General features: G+C 39.3%; 1 protein-coding gene across 6 annotated transcripts in view; it reads left to right on the top strand.

The window, feature by feature from the left end:
• Window positions 1-18,237, top strand: part of FOXN3 (forkhead box N3) — a 308,352-nt gene that overhangs the window by 169,254 nt on the left and 120,861 nt on the right. For all 6 annotated transcript variants that reach the window (XM_074956098.1, XM_074956097.1, XM_074956100.1 and 3 more), the window contains one exon: window positions 4,211-4,347. In XM_074956098.1, the coding sequence (XP_074812199.1) occupies window positions 4,211-4,347 (137 nt within the window). The remainder of the gene's footprint in view (window positions 1-4,210; window positions 4,348-18,237) is intronic.

Raw genomic sequence — 18,237 nt, 5'->3', positions numbered from 1 at the left:
GCTGTAGCTCACAAAAGCTTATGCTCAAATAAATTGGTTAGTCTCTAAGGTGCCACTAGTACTCCTTTTCTTTTAACCTACCTTAAGTCTCTCTCTTGATACTTACTGCTTCTAAGGTATCTCCCTCCTATTGAATATTTGTGTTTTTCAGGTTGTGTTGTACGTTTCCAGGATTAATCTCATTTTACTGCTTGTCCCTATTCTTAATGTGTTTAGGTCCCATTGTATTTCTGTTTCCTCTTTGTGAACCCAGTCTTTTTGAGAGGCTGAGCTCTCTCAACTGCCACTTACTACTTCATGTCAGGGAATACTCACCACTTTATAGGGCCAGATCCTATCTTTGCAACATCTTCCAGTTCAGTATAATTAGTTGGTTTACTGTTTGCTATTAGATGCTCTGTATCTGAGGAAAACACAGACATCCAAGTTCTAATTTAACCACCTTGTAGAGGAGTCTTGCTAGAAGCTGCATACTAAAGTTCACAACAGGGTAATCAGCATTAACATTTTGTCATTGATGTATTAAGTGTAATGAACTCATATTTGCAATCCTTGGTGCATCTCTGCACCAACAAATTTTCAAGTAAACCTATCTCTGTTTTGAAGTGATGTTTGACATCTGGTATAATGTTTGAAGACTGAATGCAAAACGTCAGTTAGCAATTCGGATGCTACTTAAAAACACAGCTAATTTCACTGAACCCTAAATCACAAGCTCACTGCGGTAGCCTGATGTATTACAGCATTTTTTTGGATACTTCATCTGCAATAATTTACAGTGCATAAGTGAAGTCTAGTCTCTTTTCGATAGACCAAAAGTTGTGCATGTGTATATAAACAAATAAAAATAAATAATGGCATAGACAATATAAATAGTGTAGGTAATTGGATAACAGGCACATAAAATGTCCTGAAGTAATGTTAAAAGGATCTCTTCAAGCTCGATGGCCCTTAAATGTAACTTTCAAAAAGTTGTTCCATGTTCTGGATACTAAGGATTACAGCAAGTTTTTCCCCCTAGAAATACTCTGCTTTGTACATTTTTTCTTAAAAGGACTATAGTAACATCTTTCTCACTCTAGCTAGTGGGCAGAGGACAGGACTGGGACTCAGGAAAACTGGGTTCTGTTCCTGGGTCTGCCACTGGTCTGGTAGGTGACCTTGGACAAGTCACTGTCACACTCTGTGCTATCCCGATCTGTAAAATGGGAATAATGGTACTAACCTTTGTAAAGCGCTGGAAGATGTATAACTGAAAAATGCTACATAAGAGCTGGGTATTATAGCTACAATGACTTAAAATCATTGAAATGGTTTTGGTACATAGAATTGCTAACTGCGTGAAATAAAAGGGCTTGTAAGTAGACTGACACAGATTAGTCAAGCTTTTAGTTTTGGTTTCACAGTAGCAGCCATGTCAGTCTGTATCCGCAAAAAGAAAAGGAGTACTTGTGGCACCTTAGAGACTAACGAATTTATTTGAGCATAAGCTTTTGTGAGCTACAGCTCACTCGCAAAAGCTTATGCTCAAATAAATTCGTTAGTCTCTAAGGTGCCACAAGTACTCCTTTTCTTTTAGTTTTGGACTCTCAAGCAGCCATGGTGTTAAACTCTCTGAACATGGAAATATCAGGCCATTCCATTGCCACTGCTGGAATATTGTTGATACATAGGTACAATATGTACAATCTAGAAGTCCCCAAAATGTGGGGTGTGCCTCCCAAAAGGGGCACGGAGGAAAATTCTGGGGGGGGGGGGGCGCGCGCAGCTGAGGCCCCGGCCAGCCCCCATTCGGGGTGGGGATGGAGTGCCACCCAGCTCTGCTCCTGGCCCTGGCCTTGGCCCTGGCCCCGGCTTCAGCTGCCAGCTCCGCGCCCGGGGTCCCCCTCCTGGCTCTGTGCCTGGGGCCTCGGCTCCACTCCTGGCCCTGGCCCACCCCCAGCTGTGGCCCTGGCCCTGCCTCCTTACCCCTGTCCGTGTTTCCCACTCCTGGCCCCAGCTGGGGTGGGGATGGGGGGTGCGTGGGCAGGGGAGGGGGGTGAAGTAAAAAGTTTGGGGACCACCTATCTAAGATCATCCTGGAAAGCCCATCAAGCATAGGGACACAAGGATTCTTCCTAACTTGGGGTAAAAGGGAGACGTACGACTTATGTAGGATCAACAGAGTGGTAGGCACTTTCCAGACATAATCCAGGGAGCCTTACTTCATTTAAGACAATATATAAGCAAACAAATAGGATGTAAAATGCAACAAGACTGAGGCAGTATGCTTGAACACCCCTACGTCTGTCTACAGCTGTATCTATTTTGCAAGATTAAGGGCTGGATCCTGCAATGAGCTCCAGGAAGGCAGATGTTTGCTCTCTCACATGGGAGTCCATTGAAGTGAGTGGGGCTTTGTGAAGGCTCAAGGATCTACTCAAACAGATCCAGATGCAGGAACAGGGTCGGGGGACTGTAAGTTTGGAGGAAGGTTTGTAAGAATCTTGTATATTGTGTAAAGAACCTCAAAGTATCTTTGTATGATAAGGCAACACTTTGAAAGTTGATGATGATCCACAAACATGACAGGGTTTCCAAAAGCAAAAGTGTGGGTTTTTCCCCTCTCTCTAGCTTTAGTCATGTACTAATTTCAGAGTGGTGATTTTATTTTTTAACTCCACTGTGTACACGTCATCTCTCTCTCAGTTTAATATGTTGATCTTACTTTACTAAAGTAAAGGGTTGGAAGGATTAGATTTTTGTAGCTAAATGTTAGTAAACATCAATTTCACTGTATACCCACAAACTGACAAGAAGCATTTTTCTTTAGAACTTATTAGAGTTTGATTTAAGGATATTTACTTTGTATATTTTGACACGATGTAGACAACTTGTGTTTTACCCATTATGGAGCTTTTAACTTTTTGAATTTCAGCTTCTACTGTCCTTATATAATTATTGTCTAGCGCTCCCCCCCATGATGAAAATACAAATAAAAAATGCTTAAAACCAATACTTTTGCCCAACTGTGAAAAATTAAATTGATTAAAATAGAAAAAATGCTTAATAAACATTGATATTTGTTGAAATTATTAAAAAACAAAACAAAAAATTGAATTCTGCCAAGCCTAGATATAGTACTGAGAAAGAGTAAGTGTCAAGAGGTTGTAGTATAACTTGACTTTTTCCAGAAGGGGGTAAAATAGGTGACATTTATCCAAAACCTTACCAAAATGACTTCAGTATGGTAGGCTACTTGAAAGCCTGCAGCTACTTACTGATTATTTTATGAGTTTCTCTTACAGACCTACCTATCTTGTTTTGGACACTTTTAGTGAAAAAAATAGCATCCTATTCTGTGTCTGAACTGCCATTTTTCTAAATCTGTTAAGGACATGCTTTCCATCTTTTTAAGAGTTCAAACTGAACAATTCAGAATATCTGCACTCGGACCTCAGATAGTACTGATACAAGGGTTGCTTTGATCTGCAGAATAAATATTGAATTTTGATGTAGGCTTCCCCATCACAGACTGCTAGAGTTCTTAGTGTGTCTAGAAAGGTTAATTAAAATTGCTGCTGGTTTAACCAATCAAAATTCCTCAGTAGCCTTAAATGACTTAAACTCTGATTATATTGGATTTTTTGTTTTTGTTTTGTTTTCTCAAAAAAAAATGTATGGATTAATTTGCTTTTGTATTAGAATTGCACGGATGTCATGTGGGTGAAGGATTAAGTCCCTTTATTTTTTAAAACAGTTGCTAAGGTGTTTTAAACCATTCCTTTTTATCCGTGTTTCCTGGTTTTTTTTGTTTGTTTGTTTTTGTGTTTTTGTTTTTACAACAGCAAAACAAAAAAATAACATTTTATTCACTTTTAGAGAGGAATCTATTTATTTTCAAAGTTGACATAGAAAAATAAGAAATTGTAGTTCTAGTCTGGAGTAAGAGGGAAATTTCCAGATATTGAATCATTTCACCAGCGTTAAGAACGTAAACAGGGACAATAGTTTGCATTTTTTTTTCCTTGAAAGCCTTTTTTTAAATAAAATTGAAATATTTCATTATTGGAGTAATAATCTCTGGCAAAGAAACGCTGTTCATTTCTGTCAAGAAGCAGAAAGAAATCCATTGTTTTTCCTGTGAAAGTATTGCTTATACATGCGTCTATGCAACTAGATCATGTTTATCTTTTTTTTTTTTTTTTTTTTTTACTCTTTCTCTTTGCAGAGTATTGGAAAGGGGTCCTTGTGGTGTATAGACCCAGAATATAGACAAAATCTCATTCAGGCTTTGAAAAAGACACCCTATCATCCATATTCACATGTGTTCAATACACCTCCCACATCTCCTCAGGCATATCAAAGGTAAGAAAACTAGAACACCTTTTATAACGACTATTATTTGTATTGAGCTGCACTTCTTGGGTAAGACATTAAACATAACTAATCACAATAGTTATGACAATATAGTAGTGAACAAAATATTGAAGTATAATGAGTGGTCAAATCCTTTACTTAATCTACAGTATTCCTTACCCTCTTGATCTCTTGTATGATGGCAACATGTTGATCCTAATAAATCCATAGACTGGAAGGAGCTGTGTTTCCATGGATAATTTATAACATTTCTCAGCAAAAGCAAAATGTAAAATGAACACACACAAAAGTAAATGGGAAGCTTTAAAATATCAGTTTGTCCTGTTTCAGTAGATAAAAATATCTGACTCCAGCAAGCAGGGTGTTAGTGAATTATTTTTCTCTTGAGCTTGATTGAGCAGTCTTTTAAGACTGTGTTGTCAATGCAACTGTCAAGTCTTTATGTAAACCCTACATCTGGTGATTTAAAACTCTTTCTGTTGTGGTTACTACGTGCTCTGTAGGTGAGTGCGTGTGCTTGCATTTATCTCAGAGCTGTGCAGTGGAGAACAATACAGGCTTTCGTTCTCTCACAGTAATGAAATAGGTGTGTTTATCTGACCATTGTTTAGAAGTGAAGTGTTAGCTGCTAGGAGAGAGCATTTAAGATTGTGACCCACAAAGGAGAGAAGTAAATATCTGGTTCTTAATAGATCTGCTTCCTTTTAACTGCGAATATAGAATCTACATTTTAAAATGTTCTAGCAAATCTTGGTTTGATCAGAAATATCTTTTTGTCACTAGGATTTTTGTCTGACTTGAGAAGAATGCCTGCTACTAGCACTCTGGATTAATGGGTGATTTTGATGGTTTTTGTCTTTTCAACATACTCTTTTAAAATTGAGTCTAATATTTGTCCTGCAAAGAGGCGGCGATGCACAAAGTGATTTCTTTCAAACAATGTTAATGAAGTTCTTGTGCATCTCTGCTGAGCAGTGCATTCCATCACATGGCCAGACAATCAATCTTCACTCAGAGATTGGGAGGAACAGCTGGGCTTTCGTAGGAGACTGCTGTATGTCTGCCCTTGCTAGGCGATTAGCGTGATGGTAACCATAGTAACTAGAATGTCTCCATAGCAACGCATAGCTGAGACAGGTGCAGTTGCATCACAAGGCTGTTTGTTGCCTGGCAAAAGGACAGGCCATTAGTACTCAGATATACGCTGTTGCATTGGTAACATAACCCTACATAGCAACTACAGTTGGCTTAAAACTTTCTTTAAAATAAATTACATTGTACCTGTTTTTGTCTGTTTTCATATAAATCAACAGAATCATGTTATATGAGCTGATAGCTTGAGGTCATGTAGCTTTGAGATCAAATATAATGTGGGATTTTCTAAAGCAATGGAGTAAAAATGGTAAAACTGCAGTGGAGGATCCAGTGCTTGTTAGAGTAACTTAAGGTTAACAATGGAGCTGTAAGTAGCTTTTCTGCATTCTCATACCACCCTCTCAGTGAAAGAGGTTTTTCACTTTTCCTGTGTCCCCCTTGACTTTTTATCAGAAGCATTCACTATCCTGTATACTCTCAGATAGTTAAATAATTTGGATGGTTATGTTAGAACGGCAGTGAAATAAATATTCAAATAATCTTTCTTTATAGACCTGAGAAGCCTAATGATTTCATTAATGTATTCGCAAGTAGTAGAAACAGAGGGTAATCTATGCAGACATGTGTTAAACATTTAAATAAAATTTTACTTTTCCATAGAATTTTAGCGCATAGAATTCTTCATCCAATGCAGTTGTAGAATCAGAGAAAACTTGTTGATTCATGTTAATCCCACTGGCAGAGAATGCTGTTTGGGATAGTTTGACAGGTTTTTCTGAAAGTGCTAATTATCAATTTGCAGAGCACTACTCCAGAAAGGTTTTATTTTCCTCAATGCAGACTTTCTCAGAAATAAGACATCTGCAGTTTAAAGTTATTGTTTTTCTTGATTGAAAATAATTTTATGCACAAATATTTGAACTTCAGTATGACCCCCTCCTCAATATAACTGAAATCTCTCTCTCTCTCTCTCTCTCTCTCTAGATATAAAATCTTGTTCTTATTAAAGTAAGTCTTCCCTTTAAATCTATGGGACAGATCCTCGGGTGTACTGATAGCTTTATGCTGCTCCACTGGTATACGTTGGCTGCTGGAGCTGACTGAGAGCTTTTCTAGATTAGGAAAATCTGCACCGGTGTGACTACGCTACTGTAGCTACACCAATGCAATTTCCCCTCCTGTAGACAAGTCCTAACTTGTTCATAAAAGAATCTCCACAATCATAAAAGTAATCCTGCACTGGTGTACAGCTAATCCAGGGTTTGTGTAGCACACACCTGGCTTGCTGCCAGGGTAGCAGGTACGGGGGTGTGATTATTAGAAAGGAGATGAGGTTAGGATCCCCCTAAACTATGCAGACCTGTACATGCTCTTCTGTCACTTGGGTCTGAGGCAAGCCATTGTCACCTGTAACAAACAGCATGCTGCTAAATAAGCATAGAGATCAGCACCAGGATCAGGGCAAGAAAGTTGTGCTCCACACCTTGACTTTGTACTTTTTTTTTTTGACAATACACAAGAATTTGGCTGTATATCTGCCGTGTGTGTGTGTGTGTGTGTGAGAGAGAGAGAAACTCTTTTAGAATTTACTTTGAGTGCATGATTTCTTCTGTTGATGTTAGTTTATATCTGGATCATTTCCAAGTTGATACACTAAATGGGCGGGGGGGCGGGGGGGAGTAAGAAGGATTATAATATTACTGTATGTTAAGCTCCAACAACTCAAAGGGAGACTTTCTTTCCTTTTGAAAACAATGAATTTAAAGCTTTTACACTTCATGTGCTGTTGACCCTTTTACTACAGCATTAGGTCCGCCTGTTTTTATCTTAAGGGTGCATTATAAACAAATAACTTTACTTCAATACGGTGTAAAAGCCTTTCAAAGAAAGAAGAGCTTCACCTCCAATTTCCCCTATTGAAACATCCAAACCCTTCTCATTATTCTTTGTAGCAGTGAAGTACTTCAGTAGTTAAATTACCTCAAGGCTTAAGAAGAACATAATCTTTTTGTGGTCTCTTAAAATGTTTACCACTTCTATTACCACTCTTGCTATTGTGAATTTGCTATGGCATTATGATTTAAGGACAATACAAGGCTCAACTAGGGCATCATTGAATGTTGAATTAGTTTAACCATATACTGGTAATCACATAATTCTAGTCAAAATAGGAAATTGTTAAATACATTAGCTGTGTATGTATAGGAAGTCTGAATAGTCACTGTACAGCTAAAACATTTAGATGTGCAGGGGGGAGAAAATCTTGCATAAATCTTTAGACTTGGGAGAAATCTTTAAAAAGGTATCAGTCCTTACCTGCAACTTCAACTGACCAAAGTGGCACCTTGGAAAATTAGCAAAGGCCACATGTGGCCAAGCTCCATGGCAGCCCATAAACTTTGGGTAACTACAGCCCACAATAAAGAGAAATTATGCTGCCTGAAATTAATAGAATACATGTAGGATGATTTAATTCACCTATATTAAAATGCCTTGTGGGGGGTGGATTAACAGAAGAAATTACAAGTTTTATAAGTCTCAGTTGGCAAGATCCCACAGAGGCAAATTGACCCACTGCTTGTCTCTTTTGGGCGTTGCAAAGGAAGAAATGTATGACAGACCATTTAGAATCTCCATAAGAGGCTTGGAGACAAGTAGAGCAGGGGAAATACACTATCGATACTTGGGGTGGACGGAATGCGACATAACACATCTTCAGCCAGAAGCTTATTCAACACCACATAAATCTGTGAAATATTCCTCTAAAGAGAACTAGTCATTTTAAGAGCTGATTTTGTTTTGCAAAAGAATGTTCTGCGTTAAAGTCATAGTACATAATACTATCTAGTACAGGAACTATAAAGCGAACCCACCCAGTTAGATGACTCAGTGGTAAAATAAAATCATTCAGGATGAGAAAAAACGGCCTAAGCCAGGAAGGTTGAAGCCAAATTTCTATAAAGTTTTGGGCTTTTTGGATCCAGTGTTACAGTGTACACCCATCAATGTATGCAGATGACATTAATGCAGTTAACAGCTGTAATGCCTGTCCATCGCAGAGAAACCAGAGCCCGCAGTCTTCTGAAATGGCACTGCTTCTTTCAAGATGGTAAGCCAAAAAAGTAGAATATGGTGATGCTAAACATTTCATTTTAATGTGCTTACTTAGTTTAAAAAAAATCCCAAACAACCTTTTATTTAATTTTTTCTCATTTAAACTTTTGACTAAAATATCAAAGCACCTGAGATAAATTGGAAGGTCAAATTGAAAAGCACATGTTCTAAAGAAAAGCTTCAAATTATTAAATTACTGAATAAATTGTTTAATAACTTTAATTTTAATCAATTTGTAGGAACCTAGAAAATAGTAGGGTTTTAAGGAATAGTCAGCATTGTTTTGACATGATTTGTTCTTGACAAATCCATCTAATTTCCTTCTTTGACAGGGTTACTGGCCTATGGGATAGCGGGGAAGCAGTAGACCTGATATATCTTGATTTTTATTGAGGCTTTTGATGCAGTCCTACATGACATTTTCATAAGCAAACTAAGGAAATATGGTCAAGATGAAATTTCTATAAAGCGGGTGCAAGACTGGTTGAAAGACTATACTCAAAGAGTAGTTCTCAATGGTTGGCTATCAAACTGGGAAGGCAAATCTAGTGGGATCCTTCAGGTGTCAGCCCTGGGTCTGGTGCTGTTTGCTGTTTTCATTAATGACTTGGATAATCGAGTGGAGAGTATGCTTATAAAATTTGTGGAGGACACCAAGCTGAAAGGGGTTTCAAATACTTTGGTAGACAGGATTAGAATTAAAAATGATCTTGGCAAATTGGAGAATTGGTCTCAAATCAACAAGATGAAATTCAGTAAAGACAAATGCAAAGTGCTACACATAGGAAGCAAAAATCAAATGCACAATTCAGTCCAAAAAAGGCTAATGTTCTGAGATGTGTTAACAGGAGTGTCATTTGTAAGACACAGGAGTTAAATGCCCACTGTACTCAGCACTGGTGAGGCCTCAGCTGGGACACTGGAAAGCTGTGGATAAATTCAAGAGAGTCCAGAGGAGAGCAGCAGCGCTAAAAGTATAGAAAACCTGACCTATGAAGAAAGGTTTTTAAAAACAAACAAAAAAAAACTTGAGAAAAAAACCTTGAAGAGGGGACCTGATAAGTCTTCAGATATGTGCAGGGCTGTTATAAAGAGGACAGTGATCAATTATTCTCCGTGTCCACTGAAGGCAGGACAAGAAGTAATGGTCTTCATCTGCAGTGAGGGAGATTTGGGTTAGATGCTAGGACAAACTTTCTAACTATAAGAGCAGTTAAATTCTGGAATATAATTTCAGTGGAGGTTGTAGAATCCCCATCATTGGAGATGTGATGGGTTGGGGACACAGAAAACCTCCTTGGGACTGCCACTGGTACTGAGACTACCTCTAATCCCATTTTCCCTGGCAGTTTGGGACTTCACTACCTTACCTGGTTGTGCCAGACACGCTAGCCTGCTGCAAACACAGACCCAGGTCTGAACCACGTCCCCCAAAAGCTGCAGGCTTAATTGTAAACAGCTTAAGAAGTGCTCCTGTCTCCAACACCCAGATACCCAGTTCCCAAGAGGATCCAAACCCCAAATAAATCCGTTCTACTCTGTATAAAGCTTACACAGAGTAAACTCATAAATTGTTTGCCATCTATAACACTGACAGAGAGATATGCACAGCTGTTTGCTTCCCAGGTATTAATACTTGCTCAGGGTTAATTAATAAGTAAAAAGTGATTTTATTAAATATAAAAAGTAGGATTTAAGTGGTTCCAAGTAATAACAGACAGAATAAAGTAAATTACCAAGCAAAATAAAACAAAAACACGCAAGTCTAAGCCTAATATAGTAGGAGACTAAATGCAGGTAAATATCACCCTCAGTGATGTTCCAAGAAGCTTCTTTGACAGACTGGACTCCTTCCTAGTCTGGGTCCAGCAATCACTCACACCCCCGTAGTTACTGTCCTTTGTTCCAGTTTCTTTCAGGCATCTCTTTGGGGTAGAGAGGCTATCTCTTGAACCAGCTGAAGACAAAATGGAGGGACTTCCCAGGGCTTGTATAGTCTTTCTCTTGTGGATGGAAACCTCTTGTGTTCTCCTGTTCAGAATCACAGCTACAAGATGGAGTTTTGGAGTCACATGGGCAAGTCACATGTCCATGCATGACTCAGTTCTTTACAGGCCGACGCCATTGTTTACATGTTAGTTTGAACGTGCCCAGGAAAGCTTAGATGTGGATTGGTGTCTCCCAAGGTTCATTATTAGCTAACTACTCCCAATTACTTGAATAACCCCTTCACACTATGTTGACCAAATTTGCCTTACGTGCTTCCTACAGAAAACACTTTAAATACAAGCATAGAGCCAACGCTCATAACTTCAGATATAAAAATGCTACGTGCATACGAATAGGATGAATACTTTCAGTAGAATATAACTTTGCAAAGATATATTACATGGCATATCTAGCATAAAACATATTCCAGTTATGTCATATTTACACTCATAAGCATATTTCTGTAAAGCATTATGGGGTGCAACGTCACAGGAGGTTTTTAAGAATAGGTTGGACAAAGACCTGTCACAGATGATCTGGGTTTATTTGGTTCTGTTTCAGTGCAGGGGGGCTGGACCTGATGACGTCCCAGGGTCCCTTTCAGCCCTACATTTCTATGAGTCTATGATTCTCTCCTATGTGTTGGTCTAGGGTTTAAAATCTGTCACAAAAAACTTTAAATATATTAAAAGGTGACAGTAGCAACCCTGAATCTCTTTTTATAGACACAAACTCTGTTAACAGTCGCTTCTGTAAGTAAATGCTCTGATATTTCATCATCATCATCGTGTATGTTGCTACTTCGGTCTTGGTACTCTATAGTGAACTATAGGTGTGATTACTGCTTCTGTTAATGCTTTGAGTAAATCTTCAGTGGATTTTTTTTTTCTTGAGTGTGTTGTATCGGGTCAGCTCTCAGTTATTCTTGGAGTCCGTGGAGATAGGGAGGAAAATGCTGTTAACTAAATATGTTTTTCTAAAACTAATAACCTTTACTCTTTTTTTATATAGTGTATTAAGATCCTCTGTAAGATGAGGTTTATCCTTTTAGAAGAGATGGATATAGCACTATAAGGTTTATGTAGTCACAGAAAACAGAGTATAAGACTTGTGGGATAAGAAGTAACTTTTAAAAAAAATTTCATTACAATCTGCCCAGTGACTCATGCTAATTTGTATTTGCTAAATTGGTGGCAAATGTTGGTGCATACTCTTCTAAGCTGCTGTGTGGCTGGAGTGGGGAAAATTCTTCAGATATACAGATAGACTGTTATTTTGAACAAGGCTTTTGCACTCCCACACTCTACCTGTACCATGACTGATGGACAGTCCTCATCTGTTTAAAGGAATTCTGATGTGAAAAATAATTATGTAAAATCGCTCCACCTTTCCCACAGAGCTACTCTCTTCTGATTTAGCAGGTATTGGAACCCCAGTCAGCAGAGACTTATACATATGCTTGACTTTAGGTGCTGAGTAGTCCCATTGACTTCAGTATATTTATCTAAAGTATTTATCAAAAGTATATCCTTGAATGAAGTGTTTAATTCAACTGCGCTAATCAGGAACCCAGGAAATTTAAAATTTTGTGGGGTGGTGTTTGTTTTTTGTTTTAAACAAAACTGTTTTCCTCCTATTGCTATATACTTCTCTGGAAAATGTAACAAGTAACATTAGAATTTGTAATAGCTCCTCCAGTAGGTGTCTTTTAATATTGATGTGTCTGATTAAAATGGCTTAGCTCTGCAAATACTGCTGTTTTAATGAATAATTTGCTTTGATTGCAAGTATTTTACAAATTGCAAGTAATAATCCAAGTGAAAAGGATCACTTTTCACTGCAACTAACAATACGTTTCATTTAATATACAGCACATTGTGCGTTGCTGGGTGATAAAAACGAAGTGGCAGCTGGTCAGAGTGCTAAATATACAGACGTTTAATTTTCTAGTTTTTATAACAAAACTAAAGTTTGTTTTAACTTATATTGACCATGTTAATATAGAAACGGTTACAGTTCCTGGAATGTGTAGATCTTAATAAAATAATTAGCTAGCAAAACCCACATCACTTGAGCTCTCATGGTGAACAGCTGGTGGCCTGTTAGTATATCTTTATATTCCTTGTTCATCTGAACTTAAACTATATAAAGTCTCCACATTGTACTCTAGGCAAATACATGCAACCTTGTGTTCCTATTGCTGTCAGTCTTATCTCAATACCTCCAATACTATTGTAGGCTCACCTGTTGTCTTATTCTTGTTGAGACTGAAAGATTGCCCTTGCCCAAAGAGTTTATTACATCTTATGTATGTATAGTGCTTAGCACAGTGGGCCCCCGGGACTGATTTGGGACGTCGGGGCACTACCGTAATAATAGCTGAATACTACAACTCTAGTAAGAAAAATAGAGCAATTGCTAATCTGCACAGCTTATACCTAGACTGTGAACATTGCATCGTGGAAGAATAACTTTGGATGTTGCCAAAACAATTGTAACAAACTCAGAAGGGTTACTCTATTACAGTCACTCTCAACCTTGCCAGACTACTGTACCCCTTTCAGGAGTCTTATTTGTCTTGCATACCCCCAAGTTTCATGTCACTTAAAAACTACTTGCTTACAAAATCAGACATAAAAATATATGTGTCACAGCACACTATTACTGACAAATTACTTACTTTCTCATTTTTATCATATGATAACATAAATCAATTGGAATATAAATATTGTACTTACATTTCAGTCTATAGTATATAAAGCAGTATAAACAAATCATTGCCTGTATGAAATTTTAGTTTGTACTGACTTTGCTTTTTATGTAGCCTGTTATAAAACTAGGCAAATATCTAGATGAGTTGAAGTACTCCCTGGAAGATTTCTGTGTATCCCCTGGTGTACATATACCTCTGGTTGAGAACCACTGCTCTGTTACACCTCCTAGTTGCTTTCTCCTACTCTGTGCTCTTATGAGTTGGAGGATGTAAATTGTACTTGTTTGTTTGCACACCAACCAAATGGAAAATTGGTGCAAGCCATGCAAATTTACCACTAACACCTATTTTATGACTAACCCACACTACTAGTGATGTTACTGCTGAATTTGACCCGGCCACTTCCATGGGAAATAAACCTGCTTACATCAGGTCTGAATTTGACCAACAGTATATACAAGATGTCTGTAAACATCTACATAGATCCAAACGATCTTTCAGTCAGTTAACTAACTTCTCTTTGCACTACGCTGTTTTTTTTTTTGTCACCCTTCCATTTATAGTCTTCTTATAACAAATTCTTTGTTTTCATAGCAGTATTTTTCCAAGCAGGAGATCCATCAAAATAGCTTTCCTTCAGATTTGTTAGTTGCAGCCATGGAGTTAAATTTCATTTATTCTTAGTACAGCCTTAATCTTTAAGGTTTATTTGGAATAAATATAGCTCCGACTATTCTGAAAATCTTAAAGTTAGAAAACCATAGTTGTCTCTCCAGTAGTGTGTGAGGTTTGTTTTCTTGTAAAATTTAAGTATTTTTGTAGTACAATATTCCTCTTTATCTAAATGTTTGTATTTTGATATATGGAAGTTTTTAAAGAAAGGTACATCAAGTATTTATAGGTAACTTAAAGTCTATGTGGATAGAAAAAGTTTATAAAACATAAAGACCCACTTCTCACATTACAAGGAGCCCTTTAGAAGCACTGGAAGCTTCTATTAATATTTGTATAACCATTTGGTGCAATAGAAGACACCCTTCCTCTCTAGGATGACAATTCTATACATAGGTTCTGAAGATCTAATGGCCCTCTGTTCAGTGTTTGAATAAAGTAAGACAGTCACCTCAATGCTCAAGAGGAGCATCTTTACATTGTAACATTTATAATGGGTCTGGCTACTGAACATTATGTATAGATGATAGTCTGTCCATAATTAGGGTTGAAAACAGAATCCATTACAAGCTCTGTTTTTAGCCCTCTGTATGTTTTCATCTAGCAGAACTTGGCTTGGCATGAAAAGTGCCAGGTGTACTCTTAAGACTAAGAAGAATCCATTCTGCAATATTTGAAAAATGGTCCAGACTTTCTTGAGTTGCAGAGAGTGGTTTTTTTGTTTTTGTTTTTTTAAATCCTTATTTGGATTTTATATGTCTGATTTTGTCTGAGTAGCTCAAAACTGGCTTGTCTCTTAGCAAAACTTCCTTAGAAACTTTTGCTTAAGCTACATTTGAAGAAAGTAGGTTGTATTTAAATTATTACTGATTGTCTCTAAAGGTTTTTATAAAGTCATTCATCATAGTGGTATCTGAGTGTGTATCTTATCCAGTCTTTAGGGTGAATACAGAAATTTCCCCTATGGTGGCTGGAAGCTCTTTGTACAGCACCTTACACATTGGGGTCCTTGTCCATGAGTGGGACTTCTAGACACTTTATAGAAATACAGATAATACTAATAGATGCATCATAGAACATTAAGATAGATGTTCTATATTTCACAATTATGGCTAGTTGGAAAAACTGTGACGGAATCACTTGCCATTGAAATAAAAAGTGTTGCAAAATTGTGTTGATTTTGCCAAAATTGTGTTTGAAGAAAAACGGGGGGAGCGTGTCCCCATGGCCTGATAAATGCTTTATAAAAGTCTGATGATATTTTTTGAATAAAATTAAAAGTGGACAATTCAAAACTGATAACTTTTCTGTGCAATGTGTGTCCTAAAACTTGAATTTGCTGCCACTGGAAATTATTGAGGCCAAGAAATTAGCAAGATTGAAAAAGGCATTTTATCTTGGTATGGATAAACTATATAATATCCAGAATTGTAATAGTTAATACTGACACATTTTGGAAGGGACACTAAACCTCATACTTCAGTATTGAGACACGATCGCTAAATATTAGAGATTAGGATGTGACCTAAAATGGGGGCAGATTAGCCCAGCAGGTTTTTTTGTTTTGTTTTTCGCAGCCACGACAACCCTCTGCACGGTAATTGTGGGGGGCAGAGGGAGAAAAGCAGCAGCCCCTTCCCTCCCTGTTGCTCCTGGATGCACTGCCTTGGTGTGTGCTCCGGCTGCCAGCAGGGGTTGGCACCCTGCCTCGCCTCTGGAGACAGGTGGGGCACAACACTGGAGGAATGGTAGTGGTGGGAGTCTGCTATAGACCACCGGACCAGGGGGATGAGGTGGATGAGGCTTTCTTCCGGCAACTCACGGAAGCTACTAGATCGCATGCCCTGATTCTCATGGGTGACTTTAATTTTCCTGATATCTGCTGGGAGAGCAATACAGCGGTGCATAGACAATCCAGGAAGTTTTTGGAAAGCGTAGGGGACAATTTTCTGGCGCAAGTGCTAGGGGAGCCAACTAGGGGGGGCGCTTTTCTTGACCTGCTGCTCACAAACCGGGTAGAATTAGTGGGGGAAGCAAAAGTGGATGGGAATCTGGGAGGCAGTGACCATGAGTTGGTTGAGTTCAGGATCCTGACGCAGGGAAGAAAGGTAAGCAGCAGGATACGGACCCTGGACTTCAGGAAAGCAGACTTCGACTCCCTCAGGGAACGGATGGGTAGGATCCCCTGGGGGACTATCATGAAGGGGAAGGGAGTCCAGGAGAGCTGGCTGTATTTCAAGGAATCCCTGTTGAGGTTACAGGGACAAACCATCCCGATGAGTCGAAAGAATAGTAAACATGGCAAGCGACCAGCTTGGCTTAATGGTGAAATCCTAGCGGATCTTAAACATAAAAAAGAAGCTTACAAGAAGTGGAAGGTTGGACATATGACCAGGGAAGAGTATAAAAATATTGCTCGGGCATGTAGGAAAGATATAAGGAGGGCCAAATCGCACCTGGAGCTGCAGCTAGCAAGAGATGTCAAGAGTAACAAGAAGGGTTTCTTCAGGTATGTTGGCAACAAGAAGAAAGCCAAGGAAAGTGTGGGCCCCTTACTGAATGAGGGAGGCAACCTAGTGACAGAGGATGTGGAAAAAGCTAATGTACTCAATGCTTTTTTTGCCTCTGTTTTCACTAACAAGGTCAGCTCCCAGACTGCTGCGCTGGGCATCACAGAATGGGGAAGAGATGGCCAGCCCTCTGTGGAGATAGAGGTGGTTAGGGACTATTTAGAAAAGCTGGACGTGCACAAGTCCATGGGGCCGGACGAGTTACATCCGAGAGTGCTGAAGGAATTGGCGGCTGTGATTGCAGAGCCCTTGGCCATTATCTTTGAAAACTCGTGGCGAACGGGGGAAGTCCCGGATGACTGGAAAAAGGCTAATGTAGTGCCAATCTTTAAAAAAGGGAAGAAGGAGGATCCTGGGAACTACAGGCCGGTCAGCCTCACCTCAGTCCCTGGAAAAATCATGGAGCAGGTCCTCAAAGAATCAATCCTGAAGCACTTACATGAGAGGAAAGTGATCAGGAACAGTCAGCATGGATTCACCAAGGGAAGGTCATGCCTGACTAATCTAATCGCCTTTTATGATGAGATTACTGGTTCTGTGGATGAAGGGAAAGCAGTGGATGTATTGTTTCTTGACTTTAGCAAAGCTTTTGACACGGTCTCCCACAGTATTCTTGTCAGCAAGTTAAAGAAGTATGGGCTGGATGAATGCACTATAAGGTGGGTAGAAAGCTGGCTAGATTGTCGGGCTCAACAGGTAGTGATAAATGGCTCCATGTCTAGTTGGCAGCCGGTGTCAAGTGGAGTGCCCCAGGGGTCGGTCCTGGGGCCGGTTTTGTTCAATATCTTCATAAATGATCTGGAGGATGGTGTGGATTGCACTCTCAGCAAATTTGCAGATGATACTAAACTGGGAGGAGTGGTAGATACGCTGGAGGGGAGGGATAGGATACAGAAGGACCTAGACAAATTGGAGGATTGGGCCAAAAGAAATCTGATGAGGTTCAATAAGGATAAGTGCAGGGTCCTGCACTTAGGATGGAAGAATCCAATGCACCGCTACAGACTAGGGACCGAATGGCTAGGCAGCAGTTCTGCGGAAAAGGACCTAGGGGTGACAGTGGACGAGAAGCTGGATATGAGTCAACAGTGTGCCCTTGTTGCCAAGAAGGCCAATGGCATTTTGGGATGTATAAGTAGGGGCATAGCCAGCAGATCGAGGGATGTGATCGTTCCCCTCTATTCGACACTGGTGAGGCCTCATCTGGAGTACTGTGTCCAGTTTTGGGCCCCACACTACAAGAAGGATGTGGATAAATTGGAGAGAGTCCAGCGAAGGGCAACAAAAATGATTAGGGGTCTAGAGCACATGACTTATGAGGAGAGGCTGAGGGAGCTGGGATTGTTTAGTCTGCAGAAGAGAAGAATGAGGGGGGATTTGATAGCTGCTTTCAACTACCTGAAAGGGGGTTCCAAAGAGGATGGCTCTAGACTGTTCTCAATGGTAGCAGATGACAGAACGAGGAGTAATGGTCTCAAGTTGCAATGGGGGAGGTTTAGATTGGATATTAGGAAAAACTTTTTCACTAAGAGGGTGGTGAAACACTGGAATGCGTTACCTAGGGAGGTGGTAGAATCTCCTTCCTTAGAGGTTTTTAAGGTCAGGCTTGACAAAGCCCTGGCTGGGATGATTTAACTGGGAATTGGTCCTGCTTCGAGCAGGGGGTTGGACTAGATGACCTTCTGGGGTCCCTTCCAACCCTGATATTCTATGATTCTATGAATG

This window comes from Natator depressus, chromosome 6 (genome assembly GCF_965152275.1).
Source record: "Natator depressus isolate rNatDep1 chromosome 6, rNatDep2.hap1, whole genome shotgun sequence".
In the NCBI taxonomy this organism is placed as follows: domain Eukaryota; kingdom Metazoa; phylum Chordata; order Testudines; family Cheloniidae; genus Natator; species Natator depressus.
Note: the sequence above shows the minus strand (reverse complement) of the source record. Positions and strands in the feature narration are given on the sequence as shown.